Genomic DNA, 17,762 nt, shown 5'->3' on the forward strand with positions numbered 1-17,762 from the left:
TGCCAAGATACCTCCAAAAGAATAGGAGCATCCGATTCATAAAGGAGAAATGCATGTTTGCAGTTTCTCGCCGTTATATCTGGAGGTGCAGTCCACGGTGGTGTACCGGAAGCCCCGCTGTGTGGCGGCACACAGGAAAATGGCCAGGCTGTGAAGGCTTTGCCGGAGGAGAGGGAGGGACGAGCCCTGGGAGCTGAGTAGGAGTGGGCTTCACACTTCACTGGTTCTCACATTGGAAATCATTTGATCTGCATCACACAGTTCAGTGTCTCTGCCAGCAACCTGACAGCAGCACAGAGAGCAGGGCCGAATCCTCACACTAATCAGACCCAAAGAAGAGACAGAGAGAGAGAGGGTGGGGGGGGGGTGAGAGGAAACAGAGGGACATTTAGAGGGAACAGGGGAAGGGAAATTGGACGGGAAAATGAGAGGAAGGGCGAGTGAAAACAGTGCCCTCATCAACACACTTCTTGTCAGCCACTCACAGCCCAAACGTCCCCCTCGTCTTCCTTTCTTCTACCCGTTCTGCTCTTTATTCTCTCGTTTCAAGTCAGCACCCCTCAGCTCTGCTTTGACAGGCCAGCTACTGGAGGAAGAGATAGCATCACACTGCTGATGGCAACCGATAGAAACCGAGGACGAGTGAGGGAAGGAAAGAGACAGGGATTCTTTTTGAGAGAGAGAGCGAGAGACACGGAGAAAGTCGGAGAGCGAAAGAGAGAGAGAGAGGTTGAGAGAGATCGACAGAGACAGGGAGAATGATGTAGAAAGACAGGAGAGAGGAGATAGTTGAAATAAAAGGTATTTGAATCAGCCCGTTGCTGTAGAATTGGATATTCCCTTTCCCACAGTTATCTATTTATAAACTCTAACTGCAAGGACAAATGTACAGAATGGAGACAATGTCAATAAGCACTGTTGCCTAGAATGTGAGTGCAATACAATCTGATCATTGTTACAGGCGTCAAAAGCATGTCTACTGCGGTACAAGGTTTGGGGCTGCTTGGGGATTTTACCCTGACGTCCAGTGTTTGCTTTCAGTGCATATATCTGAAGAGGGAGAGCTACAGGCAGAACAGGACCCAGCATGTGTCTGTCTTTGCCAGTTTGTCTGTCTGCCTGCTGCAGAAAGAGGATGTAGCTGGTATCATGGCAGCACACACTCTCTCTCTCGCTCTTTCTTTCTCTCTCTCTCTCACTCTCTCTCGCTCTCATCACACTCTCTGTTTGTACCTGTGCAGTTGTAGGGTTGGGTTACATTCCAGTCCGCGGTGGTTGGTTAGTTATGGACCCAGGACGTGGTTCTGATACAGATTAACTCTTCCTGGATGACTGTGTCGGACCCTGGGTGCTGCAAAGGCACTGAGAGCAGCCCTAAAGAAGATGAATCTGGCTAGCGTGGGGGGTGGGGGGGAGGTTACTGAGAGGGCCATGCACGGGGTGACACCGGCAACACAGACAACGGCAGCATAACTTCATCGCCACCCCCGGTTTCCCCCCACGTCCAGAAACAGCACCTCTCACAACCCCCTCGTATGACACATGACAGATATGGCCCGGTCTCCCAAAACCGGGGAGAGAGATGGCCCGCAGAGGGAGGAAAGACAGGAGGGTGAGGGGAGGTGGGAGGCATAGACGGCCAAGACAGGACAATACATCTTTTATTTAAATAAAAAATAAAAAAATCGTAGTTTTACTGTATATCTTTCCCAGTCGTTGACATTCAGCGATCATCTCAGGCTGAGTACACGCCTCTTTACAAATGTGTTTCACAAGCTTTCCTCGGTCCGGGTTTTCATTTTGATGTTTTATGGAACTCCGGTGACCGGAACACCCGCACGGGTCCGAGGTTGCCCTTGGATACCTGTGATCTGCACGCGCCCCCGTCTGTTAGCAGAATAACGGATGCCTCTTTGGGGAGCCCTTCCTCGCTGCTTGGGGGTGGGGGGTGGGTGGGGGGGTCTGGTGAGGGTATTGATTCGGCTGGTGGGCTGGGATTTCTCCTGGGAGCTAATAAAAATAATTACCGAAAGATCATCAAAGATCCAACCTTCTGCTTTACACGTGAATAAATATGTGAGGAAGATAATAGAAAAGCCCGCTTCTTGTGTGGTCACTGAGTGAGTTAGATGTGCTGCTGATATAGGTAGCTTTTCGCTTGGCAGAGAGAGGAGAAAAGATCTGGGCCCTCACACACACAGACATGCACATATACACACGCGCATGCAGTTACAGAGGTGTTCGTAGTCATGTGTTTTCAATGTGTTTCCTTGGGTATGAATTCAAATGATAATGCAATTTATTGCCCGTCAGTACATTTTGTCAAGAAAAGCGTTGCTAGATCCGAGCTGTGTGAAGAAGTCAAGTAAACCAGAGGCATTCAGCCCCCGCCGCCCAACGACATCACAAATGTCTTTGTAATCTCGGCCCGCCCCCTGCGGTGATAAAAACGAAAGAGGCGGAGTGCGCCTGTAATCCCCTTGCCTGTTCTGTCCTCCCGTCCGCGCTCTTGTCCGCGCTTGTTTACTCGCTCCCTCGTCGGTGCTTTGTCGAGAGGCGGGTGACTGGGACACTGGGCACCGCTGAAAAGTAATGGCAGTGTTATTGCAGAGCAGGGGGCAAACGCAGGGGTTTGATTGGAGCGTGTGGCCCGAGACCCAGTGAAGTGCACTCGCCTCAGCTCAGAGAGCACTTGATTGCACAGCACCAATGATCGCATTAAGAGGCCAACAGAAAGCCCATTTACCGCAAAAGGGTTGAGAACAGGGGGAACCGGTAGGAAGCAGGAAATTGACTTTCTCTCGTGTGAGTCGTCTGGTGAGCTGCGAGGCCTGATGGGTGTCTGATGGGGGATATACATTAGCCTTTCCCTTTGATCCTGGTGGTCTCTGTGTCCGGGGCTGTGGGGCTGCGGGGGGAGGGAGGGGGGGGGCGTTGCCCAGAGAGGATGGGGGCCGCCAGGAGACCATGGCGCTCCCCGGGATGTCACACAAAGTCCTATCAAACTGAGGTCATTTTGGCGAAGTGAAAAATACTTTTTAGGCTCTAGTTTTTCAATGGTTCCAAATTTCCTGCACTCACTTTGATAGTAAAAGCGCATGTGTGTTTTCCCTCAGGTTAATCACCTGTGTAGTATGGCATCATTTCACAGGTGTTAAATCTTTAGCAGTCTTCATTCGGGGTGATTGATAGCGGGAGGTGTGTCGCCGTGTGAATAGATAGTATCCGTTCACCTCTAGACATCAAGGGCAGTCTGACCGGTCACGTTTGGCCCTCTGCCCTTCCGGCTACACTGCTCTGGTTTGCCTCCCTGGCAGGAAAAGGGCAATTGTGGAGGCATCTGCTGTGTGTTTTTCCAGAGGAAACAGCAGAGCAGAAGGAGACTCAAGGTTTAAACGATTAGAAGGCAGTAGATTGGAATACAAATTGGATTATAAAGAAATTAGACGGATGCAAATTGAATCGAGTCGCCACAGTTTAGCCGTGGCGCCCCCGCGTTGGCGTGGCTATCGTGGGCCTAGCGGATCGTTGGGGGGGAGCAGATGCTCCAATGAGATAGGAATCATTGTGTCTTTGACACTCCTATCGGGGGGGCAGGTATCCAAGCCCGGCCCGTATCTCAGCCCTACATCCATCAGTGTCACCATGTTGATTACTACTTCATTCATTAAATCACTTAGCCCCAGAATAAAAAAAACCTGAAACCGGAACCCCCCTCCACCATACAAATGCACACCACTGAGAGGCTGCCGGGCTAGTCTGGGCTGGCGTTTGTGTGAGGGACAGAGGGAGGGGAGGGAGAACATTTATTTTATTGACAGAAGCAGGCAACATGGGCAACACAAAAGCCACTTAGATTTGGATCTTTAGAAGTTGGACCCAGGACCTTATGGTCTCCACTCCCCTCCACCACCACTATAACTCCTGTCTGTGGGCCCACTTAGGCCCTGAACATCGGGGGCTGATTACTAATCAATGACAGGGAAATTGAGGGAATTAGCTCAAATTAGGAGGAGAGAGGAACAGACAACAGTCCTGTTGTGGGGTCAGTACGCCTCTGTCGGATCTGCCTGACCCCTGCTAAGAGGAGCACACACACATACACATGCATGTAGGTTTTACTATCAGTTTGAGGACCTGTTATTTAGAACTATATTAAAACATAGTATTTCCTGACGCCGGACTCTTAACCTAACCATAATATCTGCCCCAACATCACACCTAATGTTAACCGTCATTCATTTAAAGCTTCTTGTCAAAGGGAGCACCGGCCAAACGGCATCACTTCGCATGGTTTTCCTTGCTTTACTTATCACGGTTAGGACCGAAGGGGGAAGGTCCTCACTAAGATGTCAAAACATGAACACAAACACGCGGCCCTTTAATCTTTGCCTGTTATTTTTCTCCCCGAGTCTGTCCTTGAAGCGGAGGACCAGTCTGACGTACAGGGTGCCCCTCCCCCCGGGTACACGGTTACACCGGGGGGGTGTAAAACATTTCACCCACTCAGCTGAATGAAGACATGGAAATGTTCTGCTGGGCTGTGCCTCCCACATGTCTGAGCCCAGTACTGCAGTTAGCCCTGACAAAGGGAGGCAGAAAAGGCTGTGTGGACTGGACACATTATAGGTAACACCCCCCACCCCCCGGTCTTTTCCTGTGAAGGACACAGCCTTGTACCCAGAATCCACCTGGCACTGATGCCTTAACCTGGAAAATGCCATCGTTCCCAGCCTTCTGTGTTTTTTTACCTGCTGACTATTAACTGCAGTGTATTTTGTTATATTTTTCATGGACTTGAAGGTTGAGCAACAATAAATTCTGCATTTATGGATCAATGCTTGGTAGCCAGGGATAAACATTTTTATCCCTGGCTACCAAGGGGAACTGGGTAGTGTTCAAAACAGAATGGATAATACAAACCCAATCGAGTAGTTGGCATTGATGCAGCCCTCGTCCCGGTGGTACAGTTGCTGGATCAAACTCTTTTGTCTGGGGGTTTCGCCGGGCCTCAGTGATGTAAATGGGTAGGTGAGCTCTGGCGTCTTTTGGGTCACTTCGAGACACAGTGTCGCTGGGTCTTGGCAGGGGCAGCACAATCTTAGAGGCCAGCCTCATAGCTCTGGCCCAGGGTTCGCTTTGGAAGAAAAGAACAGGCCATGTTCTGAACCTCAGGGGATTAGCATTTTTACAGACCCGACGCTGGCGCTAGACCAGAGCCTAGCCAGCCTATTGAACATTCACATCACACCAGGACAGATCTCCGGCAGTGGAGAGACTGATATTATTTGTTTGGGGCTGTGACCACACTGCCCCCACCTTCCCCCTTTTCAGTGTGTGTGTGTGTGTGTGTGTGTGGTTGAGAGAGAGAGCATGGCTGTATAGCTGGGGTTCAGATGTAGTCTGTCTCCACGCCTCCATACTCTCTTCACCCTTGGGTCCAATTACCCAGGGGGCCTTGTATGTATTTCAGAGGGAACAGATGGCTGGTATTTGACCGGGCTGAACTGGTGGTTGAACTGGTGGCTCTTTCTAAATCACCTGATGATGTGCAAAGACAAACACTCAACCAAAATCACCTTGCTATTTTAATTGGGGGGTCGCTAACATGCTAGTTTGTGTCTATACGCATGAACGAGAGAAAGATAGTGTAAGATGTGAAACGAGCTTGGTATAATTTCCGCAAAAATACGGTCTGCTGTCCCTCATATTTTCTGTCTTTCCTCTCCTCTCTTCCCAGGATCCCGTCTGCGTCAGGAAGACTCTCCGCCCCGGATCGTGGAACATCCCTCCGACCTGATCGTGTCCAAGGGGGAGCCGGCCACCCTCAACTGCAAGGCGGAGGGCCGCCCCGCTCCCACCGTGGAGTGGTACAAGGATGGCGAGCGGGTGGAGACGGACAAGGATGACCCGCGGTCTCATCGCATGCTCCTTCCCAGCGGCTCCCTCTTCTTCCTGCGCATCGTCCACGGACGACGTTCCAAACCGGACGAGGGCTCGTACGTCTGCGTTGCCCGCAACTACCTGGGAGAAGCCATCAGCCGCAACGCCTCCCTGGAAGTAGCATGTGAGTCAGTGTTTACCAGTATTACATTTGATTGATCTGTTCTTCTCAGCTTCTTGGCTCTTTATTTTTTAAAAGCTTCATGCTTTTTTGGTGTTAAGACATTTTCCTTTATATCCCTGTCCTTGTAAAAGGCAGATTTGTAGATATTTGTTCACGGCTCTCAAGAAAGAAAGACTGTGTTAAGCCTCAAGGGAGACCAGGTCTTGTTTTTGGACGTCGTGGTCTTCAGACAACATTTAATGATGCCATTATTTCAGAAGGTTGAAATGTTTGCCTTCATTAACTGCAGGAAATTACACCCTGTTTGTTCTGAAAATAAAATTGAGGCGGAGGAAATCAGAGTACCTATTCTGCATTTAATAGACGGGAAGGGCTCCGTAATTACATGACATGCTTGCGTTTATTCGGTCTTGGTTTTGAAATCATGCTTTTTTTCTATGGCTGAAAGAGCAGGCGAGGTTGTCTACGTGATAGCCTCTACATAATACCCAAGCTAAGAGCGGGCCGTGTGCTTTCAACAGCCTGTTTGATCTGTGCTTTCATTGTTTTGGGCCTATGTTTTTGAAGCCATGACCACCCGGAATGCTGTTTTATTATTAGGGAAGAGCGTTGTGAGGATCTGATAGAGGTTCTAGCCCAGGGGAACGATAATTGCCTTTGAGGTCTACAGGGTTTACTGAAAGTTCATGGCAGGTCTTCGACACGGGAGGCCAGGGCGCTGCTTGGAGACACTGACTAACAGGCTGGACCTGACCCAAAGATCATCTTACCTTTGTAAGCCTCAGGGCTGCTCTCTGGTGAAGTTCACATTTCATTCCTTCTCTGGTAAATCTCTGGGTCATTTCTCCAACTCTTCCTGTCTATACATACCTAGATCTGCTGTGGCTGTTTTTCTAATGTATTTTGGGCCTATCCACTTGTTGCACTCAGGGCAGGAAAAGAGTCAAGCCAGGCCTCTGTCATTAGTACTGAAATAGACTGAGGACGTAGGGGAATTGACCGGACCGACCCGGAGCTTAAGTGAAAGAAGCCTTTCATGAAGTCGTCTCGTCCACCTGATCAATAAGCAAAATCTTATGAAAAAAAGAGGTCTTCCATCATAAAGAAAAGCAACGGTGTCAGAAATGGACGGCTAAATCAGGTTAGCTAGGTGGTTCATTTCAATCAACGGTTTCCTACCGGGATCAGTTTTGATGTGTTGTGTGAACAGTATGTAAGGACTATGGACTGTGGGAACTATGGGATGTCCTGTTGTTTTCAGGCTGATTGATGGGATTGAAGGGTTGGAGATGGACTGTGTATTGCGGGGAGGGGGATCGCCGGTTGCTGAGGCAAACCGGTTGGCTCAAATCCAGTCCCCTCCCTTCCCCTGACCCCTCCCCTGACCCCTCCCCTGGGATTCCCAGAAGCCCCCCAGGTGCATACAGTGTGACAGCAGCTTGATCTATCGATCAGCGTAAGAGGCCTCACCCAAGCTAAATGGAAATTCATAAAACATGAATGAGTTCTCCTGATTAGCCTTCTTTTTTGTTTTCCCATTTTGCTGTTTCCACTCTGCTTTCTCTCTGTCCTCCTCGACATCACTGCCAGCCTTGAGTGACTAGGAGGTTTAAATAGGTGTTCATTTCTTTATTGTATTATTGGCTGGGCCTGTGGCTCAGTAGGAGAGGGCGTCAATAGGAGGACTGTTTCTTATTGAAATTCAAATGTTGTACATCGTTTTCAGGATAATGTCAGAGTACATTTATTTAAAAACATTTTTACATGCAGTGTAAAATACATTATAAGGCTGTTTTGCTTTAGAGAACAAAACAAAATAAATAATTTAACTTCAATTCAAGAATCATTTTCTCTCCGTCCCATGGCAAAGTTAGCAAAATACACTAAATGTTGAAGAGCCTCTAAAATGACAGGGAGGTTCCAGTGTGTTGCTCCTGGCCTTGCTCATTCTCTGGGCGGTGACTGAAGCCAGTCCTTATGTGGAGGTTGGGGTGGCGGGGGTAGCGTGATAGGGGGGCTAAGAGCTGATTTGGTGGGGTCCCCTAAATCCCACTGCTAGGGTTTACACCGGTGATTAGGGTTATCAGCAATGGCCATGCCTACTGTGCTTCTAAACCTCGCTGCCAATCGCATTATAAGAGATTTAAGTCGCATTATAATTGAAATCCATGTCAAATCAGCTGTGTTTATATGTGATTCTCCCTCTTATCTCTCCCTCTCCCCCCTGCCTCACCTCTTACCCCCTTCTCCCCGTGTAGACCGACCTCTTACCCCCCCCCCCCCCCCCCCCCCCCCCCGCGCAGACCAACCTCTGCCCCCATCTGTCACGCGTGGTTGAGCTGGTTCCTGCTGAGATAATTGAATTGCAGCCTCTGAAAACAGACTGAAGCCAGTGTCCACCGGGTGTAGCAGCATCGCTGAGCTCCGGACGCCAGGTTGGGTAACCCGGTCAACACCGTCTCCTCCGTCGCCGCTGCCACCATCACCAAGAGGGGGAGGAGATAAAGAGGGGGAGGAGATAAAGAGGGGGAAGGGGGAAGCAGGGAGTTCTTGAATTTTTAATACAGGCCAGATTGACCAGAGTAGCACGTTAACAAAGCTTACCTTTCTAATCTGCCCCCCCACCCCCCCCCCCCCCCCGCCCCCCCATTGTTTACTACTACTCGGCGAACGAACAGTGGCACACTGGTACACAGCAGAGGAATGAACTGGCCTATCTTTTTGCCTGCACACGCTGCCATAATGATACATTGCTTCGGCCGGGACGATGCATCGCAATTCATTGGGGCTTTTTTCCCGCCTGCATTGTCTTACACGTTCGTTTATTAACAGAAAGAGAGGGCCCGGCGTGTCGGCCCTTACGGGTTATCTCGGCGCTCGGCTTTTGTTCGACCCATTCTGCCCGGTGTGATTTCGCGGCCCCGACAGCGGGCCCCCGCCGCTCTATCTCCCCACTGCAGATATGAGTGGGATTCTCTGCCCCTTTTCCCTCTTTTCAACATAAACTGGGTCAATGAGCAGGTTCATAAATCATAGTGAGGCCGGTGTCAGAATGGCGCTAGCCCCCGTCACTGCGCCGAATACATTTGCCAGTGCAGATCTACGCGTGTGTATATGTAAGTGTGACAAGTTCCGCCTGGGGGCCCCAAGATCCCCGGGAAAACGTTAATTAGCCTCTATCTCTTCAGGTGGAGAGAGACGCTCTGGCGCGAAGCGGCGCTCCAGAAACACGCATGCAGGATAAACGCTTGTGCTTTAATTGAGTGTCGGTTGTGAGCATTAGTGTGTGTGTGTTTGTGCGCGTGCGTGTGCGCTTATGTGTTTGTCTAGTCTATGCGTGTGACAGGGCGGTGGCTATGGTCCAGAGGGAGAGAGAGTAGGCGAGAAGGAGACTGAGAGAGAGACGGAAAGATACTTAAGGAGGAGGAGCGAGCCATCGGTTCTGCCTCATTCAATATGTAACCTTTAAAACATGCAAATGATCAGCAGACAAACAGATGTCCTGGATTTGTTCTGAAGGCCGCCAGGAATGGGATTGGATTACTTTTAAAAAGGCCCTTTGATATTGTATAATTTGCCACTTCTGCAATTAAACAAATCGTTAGGTAGCTTTTGGTGCTCGTACAACAAGTTAATTAGGAGGAAAATGGGTCTGGGCAAGCAGGAGAGAGAGGTGTGTGTGTCAAGCTGTTGGTGGCGTATCCGGCATCGGGCTAATGTACGGACAGAGAGGGTCTGACCAGGTGGGAAGTCACCGCTGCTTTCACTACACCCCCTGAGATCCTTATAACTGTACCACACACACACTCACACAAAAAGATACACACACAAACAAGGGGCTCCACACTCGTGCCCTCTGTTAGAAACCCCTGTAGCCCAGGGTTTCATCTACTGACTGAAGTCCTTGACCACTAACGAAGGGTAATGGAGGAAGTGGCAACAATTAAAACGGTTCATTGTAACGACGCCGCAGATGAAACTCTTGTGCGTACCGCACGATTGGCCTCATTACATCAGCCTCTCTCCCCTTCTCCTTCTCTGTTACCTGCGCTTCACGTCTCCTTCTCTCTCTCGTTCCCCTTCTCTCTTTGTCTCTTTCCCCTCACCTCTCTCTCCCCCTTCTCTCTCTCTCTCGTTCTCCGGGATGCTGTGCGGCGGAGGTGCTTGCGTTTGCGGCGGAAGGCCGGAGGGACGAAGTCCTTAGGTATGGGGCTGGTGGGTGCGGAATTTTCATCATGCGATAAGAGAAGTGGGGAGACCGGGCGGGTCAGGGGGAATATATTCTACCGATAAAGGAGCCCTGATTGAATGTGTCAACGCTGTATCAGCCCGTTCCGCTCAGCATCATAAAGACGTGCTGTTATCTACAGCAGGACACACACATCCACCCTCTCAGTCAGGCCATACACGGACACATGCAAACGGCCTGCTTATCTCATCTCATTGGCGTCGCTGGATGGCCAGTGAGATGGCGTGGCCGCCGTAGGTTAGTGACACAGGTCGGAGGCCCCGTCCCCTGTTCCTCTTGCCGCCGTCTGAACCGCGCTAGGAAAAGGAAAGGCCAGCAGAAATGGAGAACCGTGGAGAAAGCGCTTTTCACAAGCAGATAAATCATTGGATTCTCTAAGGTCCCCAACCGACACACTGACCTTCCAGCGACACATTCACACACACACACACACAACCATACACACACTCTGTATATATACAGACACACTCACACACACACACATGCACACACAACCATACACACATACTATATATAAACAGACACACACACACACAGCCATACACACATACTGTACATATACAGACACAAAACACACACACACAACCATACACACATACTGTATATATACAGACACACAAACACACAATCATACACACACACTCTATATATACAGACACACACACACAACCATACACACATACTGTTTATATACAGACCAAAAACACACATATAAATGCTTTAAAACAGAGAGACAGATTTTACTGTCCTTGTGGGGACATTTTCCCCATTCAAAATTGTAATTAAACCTTTAATTAAACCTTACTCTCAAAATCCTAACCTTAACCATTAATCGAAACGTTTGTGCCTAACCCCAATTCTAACCCCTAAACCGAAATAAACTATCACAGTGTCTGGCAGAAAGTCACAGAGAAAGTCACATTCTGCTTATTTTGCTATCCATTCACACACCATACACCCAGCCAGATATATTCTGCCCATCCTGCCTTCAGAGGACACAGTTTCCCACATCTCATCCCATGTCCAGCAATGAACTACTACAGGTGACTTTCTGAAGACCTGCGGCCTGCTGGGAAAAGGAACAAGAGAGTCACAGAGAGGCCTGTTAATGACATCCAGTCAAGAAGATGACCCCGACCTCCTCTCCACCCAACGTCCGTCTGTCCTTCCCCACGCTACGGGCCTCTCCTCCCCCCTCGGCGGAGCCTCATTTAAATGGATGAAACCGTGTGAGTAAACAAGCGCGCGTTTCCGCGCCCCGTCATGGCTGCCGTGGGGGGGGGGGTGTCATCCGAACGGACAGGAGAGGAAAAGACAGGAGTGAGCCGTCAGACGGGAGTGCTGAGCCAGCCACTTCTCACGGCCATTAGCGCCCCCGGAAGATGAAGCACCGGTCGCTCCTCGTTCGGTTGTTTCCCCTCTCCTCGCCTCAACGTTATTGATGGCCTCTCTACTCTGACAACGTAGCCCGCTGCCTCTGTCTCGCTGGCCTCTCCCTCTCCGTCTCTATCCCTCTTTCTCTCCCTCTCTCTGTCTCTCCCGCTGTCTCTTTATCTGTCTCTTTCTCTCCGTCTTTAATCCAGAACTTGCTGAGGGAGCCATGTGTCAGAGCGCAAGACCGAAGCATCAATCTTTGCCGCGCCGTTTTAATAATAGCATCTCTCGCTTAATTTATTTTGCGGTTCGGCATCGGAGAGAGTTATGTCGTTTATAAGACGAGAAAAAAAACGGGTCTCTGCTATACTAACTCCTCCAGCCCAGCGGGGAAATTAACATGCTTTTTTTCCCTATGTACCCCCCGCCCCGCCCCCCCACTCCTCTGATCAGGCAATTTGAGATGCAGAGCGAGTCGTAAATAATTGAAATTCGTCTTCAGGCATACTATTGACCAGCTTTGAAACACAGACTGGTTGAAAGGCTCTGCTTTCCTTTGGGCGCTACGTGCACTTTTATCGTTGGTGCGCGTGTTTGCGCGTGGCGTGCGATTATGCGTGTAAAGTGCCTGGAGATCCGCAGGCTAACTTACAGTGATAGACTTGTGGGGAGCCTGTGGGATTATAGCTCCACTATTCAAATTCAACGGTTGCGTTTATCAAACCGAATTGGACGTCGAGCATGCCCTGTCTGTCGGGCGGATGAGGAGGTCATACGCTCCCGGCCTTAGTCGTGACGCCCCAGTGTGTCGGTTGTAATTTGCAGCACAGGTGTGTTGTGAGGTATTGAGTTAAAAGCCCACGAAACCACTCCATTAGCTGTCATGTGTGGGCGGCCGGACAAGTGAGCGATCATTATATTAATCAAAAAAACCTAACCTCTCCATCCGATCCCTGGAGGCCGTCGCATTCTGAGGTCGTCCGCGAACCCCCTGGCTGGGATTGGATCCACTGAGCCCTGAAAACCCTCCGCCCCTCTCTGTCCTGCCCCGGCTCCCTGCGGAATCGCACTACCCTTAACCCGCGGCCTGTCCTGGGGACTCTGTGCTGGAAGTGACCTCCCTGCCCGGTCTCTGTGGGAGCCCTAAGGCACCGCCGGGCCTGGTCATCCATCATGTTGAGTCCGAGGGGTGGGGGGGGGTGGGGGTGCTGGCTTCTATGGGTTTGAATTGAGGACTGCCGGAATTGATTCACACTCTGGTGAGAAGGAATGGTGTTTTGGACGCAACACATTTCAGCGCATGAGGTCACGGTTCACACGCTTCATATTCCCTCAGTAACACCCTGATCTGAGACATTACAGTGCGTGGGATTCATGGTTAAAACCCTAATCCATTACACTAATCCCAATCTTAACTCCTATATTTAATCCTAACCTAAAACCAAAACTCACAACTCTATATCTAACCCCAAAAAAATAACTCTAATCGCAACTTTTACCTCAACCCCTGAACCCAAAATGAATTTCCTTACTATAAAATACTTGTGGGAATTTTATACAGTCAAACCATTCACACAGACTGTGAATAGCATGGATGGCTTGGCCCCAGTCGGAGTTATAGTGGCTCTCAATGTGTTATGACTTGTGGTGATCTCTTGATGGCGTGGACAGATATTGTGTTTGTCTAGGGTTCCATTTTCTGTAAGGGACACCACATCAGCCACCAGCTCCCTCAACAGCTGCACACTGGAGACGGAAACCGATCGCCCCCTCTCTCGCTCCTTCTCCCCCTCTCGCTCCTTCTCCCCCTCTCGCTCCATCACCCCCTCTCTCCTCGCCTGCTCTTTCTGCTGTTTGACAGTGACGCGCGCTGCGTTTTGATCAGATTTGAAAGCGATATGCCGGGCATTTCGATCCCATTAGAAAAGCGAAAGGCGGCGGGGGTTACATGTCGAGGGTGGGTGACGTCTCAGACGGCTCGTGAACGAAGCTCCGAAGCTGACTTAAAGGTGCAGACAGAATTGAACCTGCCACCCTCTCTCACCTCCAGCGTGCGCCCGCAGTCCTGCACCTGTTGAGTCATCAGCCGTGTTTTTCCCATCTGTGAGACGTTTTTCCGCCGGCGGTTTGACGAAGCTCCGACCGTGAGTGCATTTCAGTCGCCGTCTCCGCCTGTCAGGCTTCACCCCGGACACAGTCTGTTTGCTACAGCGGTACCGCTGAGGCTGATGGGAGTGACCAGCGCAGGAGCCCGGTCACTGAACCCGGGACGCAGGAGGGGACAGCTCGTCTCCCACGGGGACCGGCGAACAGCTCAGGCCCAAGGGCGTGATGTCACACAGAGGGTAGCGGGGCCGAGGGCGAGCCAGGTGCATGGGGATGACATCACACGGACCGTGGGAGCTGAGGCATGTGTGTCCCCACCTGGTGTAGCAACTGGGGGGGGGGGGGGGGGGGTTAATTAGTAGCCAGACAGACAGACAGACAGACAGACGAGCACACTCTCAGAGCATGGTGCCAGATATGTCCAGCCTGCATATGGGTTGGCACCGTAAGAGCCAGACACACACCCAGACACACAGCGGCTCGCCGTGCGCGAGCGGCAACGTGGCCAAAGGCCAACCGCATAGAAATCAGAATGCCCTATTCAAATGCTAAGCGGAGTCTTATCTGTACAGCACTCCTTCCTGGCCCACAAGCTTTACACTGTCCAGGGCAAGGCTATTATGCAGGTTTGTGTGTGTGTGTGTGTGTGTGAGAGAGAGAAAGAGAGAGAGAGATGTGCACTCTAGTTTTATTAGCACTGTATCGCATACTGTAGGATTCAACATTTTCCTCAGCGAGTACACGGCAGACCTTCCCAGAATTTGAATGTCAACACACGAGTGAAACGAAGTGAATATTTCATGATTATTTTGAGTATTTTCGCTTTATCCGTTGTTCTCTGGTGATGTTTATTCACTTAAACCGACACCCGCCCACTGTCTCTCACCCGCCCACTGTCTCTCACCCGCCCACTGTCTCTCACCCGCCCACTGTCTCTCACCCCCCCACTGTCTTTCACCCTCCCACTGTCTCTCACCCCCCCACTGTCTCTCACCCCCCCACTGTCTCTCACCTGCCCACTGTCTTTCACCCTCCCACTGTCTCTCACCCCCCACTGTCTCTCACCCGCCCACTGTCTCTCACCCTCCCACTGTCTCTCACCCGCCCACTGTCTCTCACCCGCCCACTGTCTCTCACCCTCCCACTGTCTCTCACCCGCCCACTGTCTCTCACCCGCCCACTGTCTCTCACGCTCCCACTGTCTCTCACCCCCCCACTGTCTCTCACCCTCCCACTGTCTCTCACCCGCCCACTGTCTCTCACCCTCCCACTGTCTCTCACCCCCCCACTGTCTCTCACCCGCCCACTGTCTCTCACCCGCCCACTGTCTCTCACCCCCCCACTGTCTCTCACCCTCCCACTGTCTCTCACCCACCCACTGTCTCTCACCCACCCACTGTCTCTCACCTCCCCACTGTCTCTCACCCGCCCACTGTTTCTCACCCTCCCAGAAAGGAGAGAGGTGAATCAAGTGAAGCTCGGTTTTAATTGCAGGGATTTGTCTCGGATCCACAGAGATCCCGTTACAACAGGAAATGAAATCAAATGACACTGAGTGATGAATGGCGAGCTAATTTGACTCCAGCGATCTTTAAAAGCCATTAACGCTCTCCTGTTTCACACGTACGCACAGAAATGTACGCACGCAGGCAGGCTCCCATGAACAGAGGTGTGTTGGCAAGGGCACTAAAGCACACACGCACATCCAAGCAAACTCCAAACACCCCTTCGCCACCTAACGGGCCGGCAGAACATTTGCCCGTTTGAGGCAGCCTCATAAATGGCGTGGAACCCCGAGACGCCATGTTGTAATGGACCTGAAAAGAACAGCTTAATTGGCCCGCGAACGCCGAGCCCGGACATTAAACGGGAAATTTAAGCGCCCACTTTTTTCCCCCTCTTACTTTTACAGGTCCCCGCGGTGTTCGCTTCGCATGGAACAGAACAGACAAATGAATTATGGTCCTGACACTTTATGAATATCGATTTGGCTGCTGCCGGGGCTTCCGCGATGGAGGGAATGGGAGACGGTGAGATTCAAAACAGGAGACAATTTGGCAATTAGCGATGTGCCATTAGTGTCCAATCTCCAATCCCACACACATGAAAGCACATAATACTGTAGAAAAACAAATATTCACTCTCACCTATAAACGAACTGGGAACATGGATAATGGATGACGTAGGCGTGTTTGAACCTGTTTTGTATGCAATACCTTGTAAATAACATGATTGCGAGCTGCGAACAGCTTATACTCTCCCATGGTCTAAACACTGCAGAAAGGAAACATCAAGCCTTGTTATTCTCTCTCACTGTTGCCTGATTCCTCGTCAGCTGACTGGATAAAAGGATGGATGAATAATACATGAAAGGTTAGATTGCAGATCAGGTGAATTTCCCTTCTTATCTGGACTAGTGGGGGTTAACTGAATCCGACACAACCTCACATGACCCTTCTAACTACCTTGCTCTGATGTAGCTCCGTAACGACCAGTGTGTCAGCCCGATAGGGCGCTTCAACCATGTTGGTGTCAGATATGCTTGACCTCCAGCTACCCCTGGATTTGACCTCCTGGTGATCATTGATTGACCATCTCCTGACCCCGGGCTGGAAGACGAAACAGGAACAGCTTGTCTGTGTCTATTTGCGTATCTGGAGGTTTTGATGATAAGACTGTGACAGTTCTGCGATTTGGTGTGGTCAGCAGGAGCGCTGGGCTGGACTTCGGCAACATGTTGGTTCGGTCAGTCCTGTTTGGTGCTGATGGCTTTCTGTTTCCATTCATGGACTGTTCCGCCGGCACGGTCTGTTCATGTACCCAGCACGACGCAGAAATGTAATTTTTGCCTTTTTGGTTTCCGTGAGGAAGTCCAGTGTAAAGCCCCTTCATGCAGATAGCCACGTGCATTTATTGAAGAGGTCAAATTGCCTCAACGCTACCTTCCGTTCTTTCCGGAAAGGTGTTTCCTCATAATCTGCTCGCCCCACGCAGTGTTAATTGAAGTCTCTAGCATGTACGTCATATCAGTAACTGCGGTAATCTCCTGTCTGCCCCCCCCCCCCCCCAGGCTTGCTACTGCTTTACTGTCTGCAGATGATAACCAACTGTGTCCTTACACCCAGTGCAACCCCCCCCACCCCCCCGGGCTTGAAGAATCAGATAGCGGCACATTGACTGGCTTCTAATGAAATTAGCTGCTTTTCTCATAAGCCTTAATAAGTCACTTGACTCGATTAGGGATACTGCAGAGGGAGTGAGACGGTGGTGGGAGGGACGGGGGACAGTGGGGGGGAGGGACGGGGGACAGTGGGGGGGAGGGACAGGGGACGGGGGACAGCGGGGAGATGCAATTCATCACAAAATTAAAAATCACCCGACACCGCCAACAGGGGTGTTGATTGTCAGACATTTCTCTCTCCCCCACCCCCACTTTCCCTCCGCCCCCCCCCGATACTTATCTCGCCTCCTCTTGCTAAATCTGCATGCCAGCAGCACCCTAACCACCCCCCACACACAAACACACACGCACACAAACTCCCAGGGATGTTCTGCAGTGTGTGTGTGTGTGTGTGTTTTGGGGGTTATTTTTGCAGAATCATCATTAACTTATTTGAGTGGCAGAAGTCAGACAGGCTGAGGGGACTGCCCCTGGTCCACACACCCGCCATGTGCCCCTCCTCACCCCCCTCAACCCTCGCGCCTGTCATCCCCATTTCACTTCTCATCCACCCGTCTGGCGTGAGACTCAGGGAGAAATTCTAAACTTGATGCTTCCTCTCGCTGACGCTCAGGGGCTTTTGCAGATGAGTGAAGACACTGGATAGACCCCACAGGCCTAGAGAACCCCTCTGCCTGCGTTTGCGTGTCAGTGTGTGTGTGTGTGTGTGTGTCAGTGTGTCTTTATAACCTGGTGCCAGCAGAAGGCGGTGCGAAAGTGGACCAGTGTTAGTCGGTCGGTCGTGT

At 50.9% G+C, this 17,762-nt stretch overlaps 1 protein-coding gene across 14 annotated transcripts in view; it reads left to right on the top strand.

Annotated features, from left to right (window-relative positions):
- The window catches only part of robo2 (roundabout, axon guidance receptor, homolog 2 (Drosophila)), a 315,384-nt gene that overhangs the window by 143,497 nt on the left and 154,125 nt on the right, over positions 1-17,762 (top strand). For all 14 annotated transcript variants that reach the window (XM_029120201.2, XM_029120202.2, XM_029120244.2 and 11 more), the window contains exon 2: positions 5,741-6,067. In XM_029120201.2, coding sequence (XP_028976034.1) covers positions 5,741-6,067 — 327 coding nt within the window. The remainder of the gene's footprint in view (positions 1-5,740; positions 6,068-17,762) is intronic.

This window comes from Esox lucius, chromosome 1 (assembly GCF_011004845.1).
Source record: "Esox lucius isolate fEsoLuc1 chromosome 1, fEsoLuc1.pri, whole genome shotgun sequence".
In the NCBI taxonomy this organism is placed as follows: domain Eukaryota; kingdom Metazoa; phylum Chordata; class Actinopteri; order Esociformes; family Esocidae; genus Esox; species Esox lucius.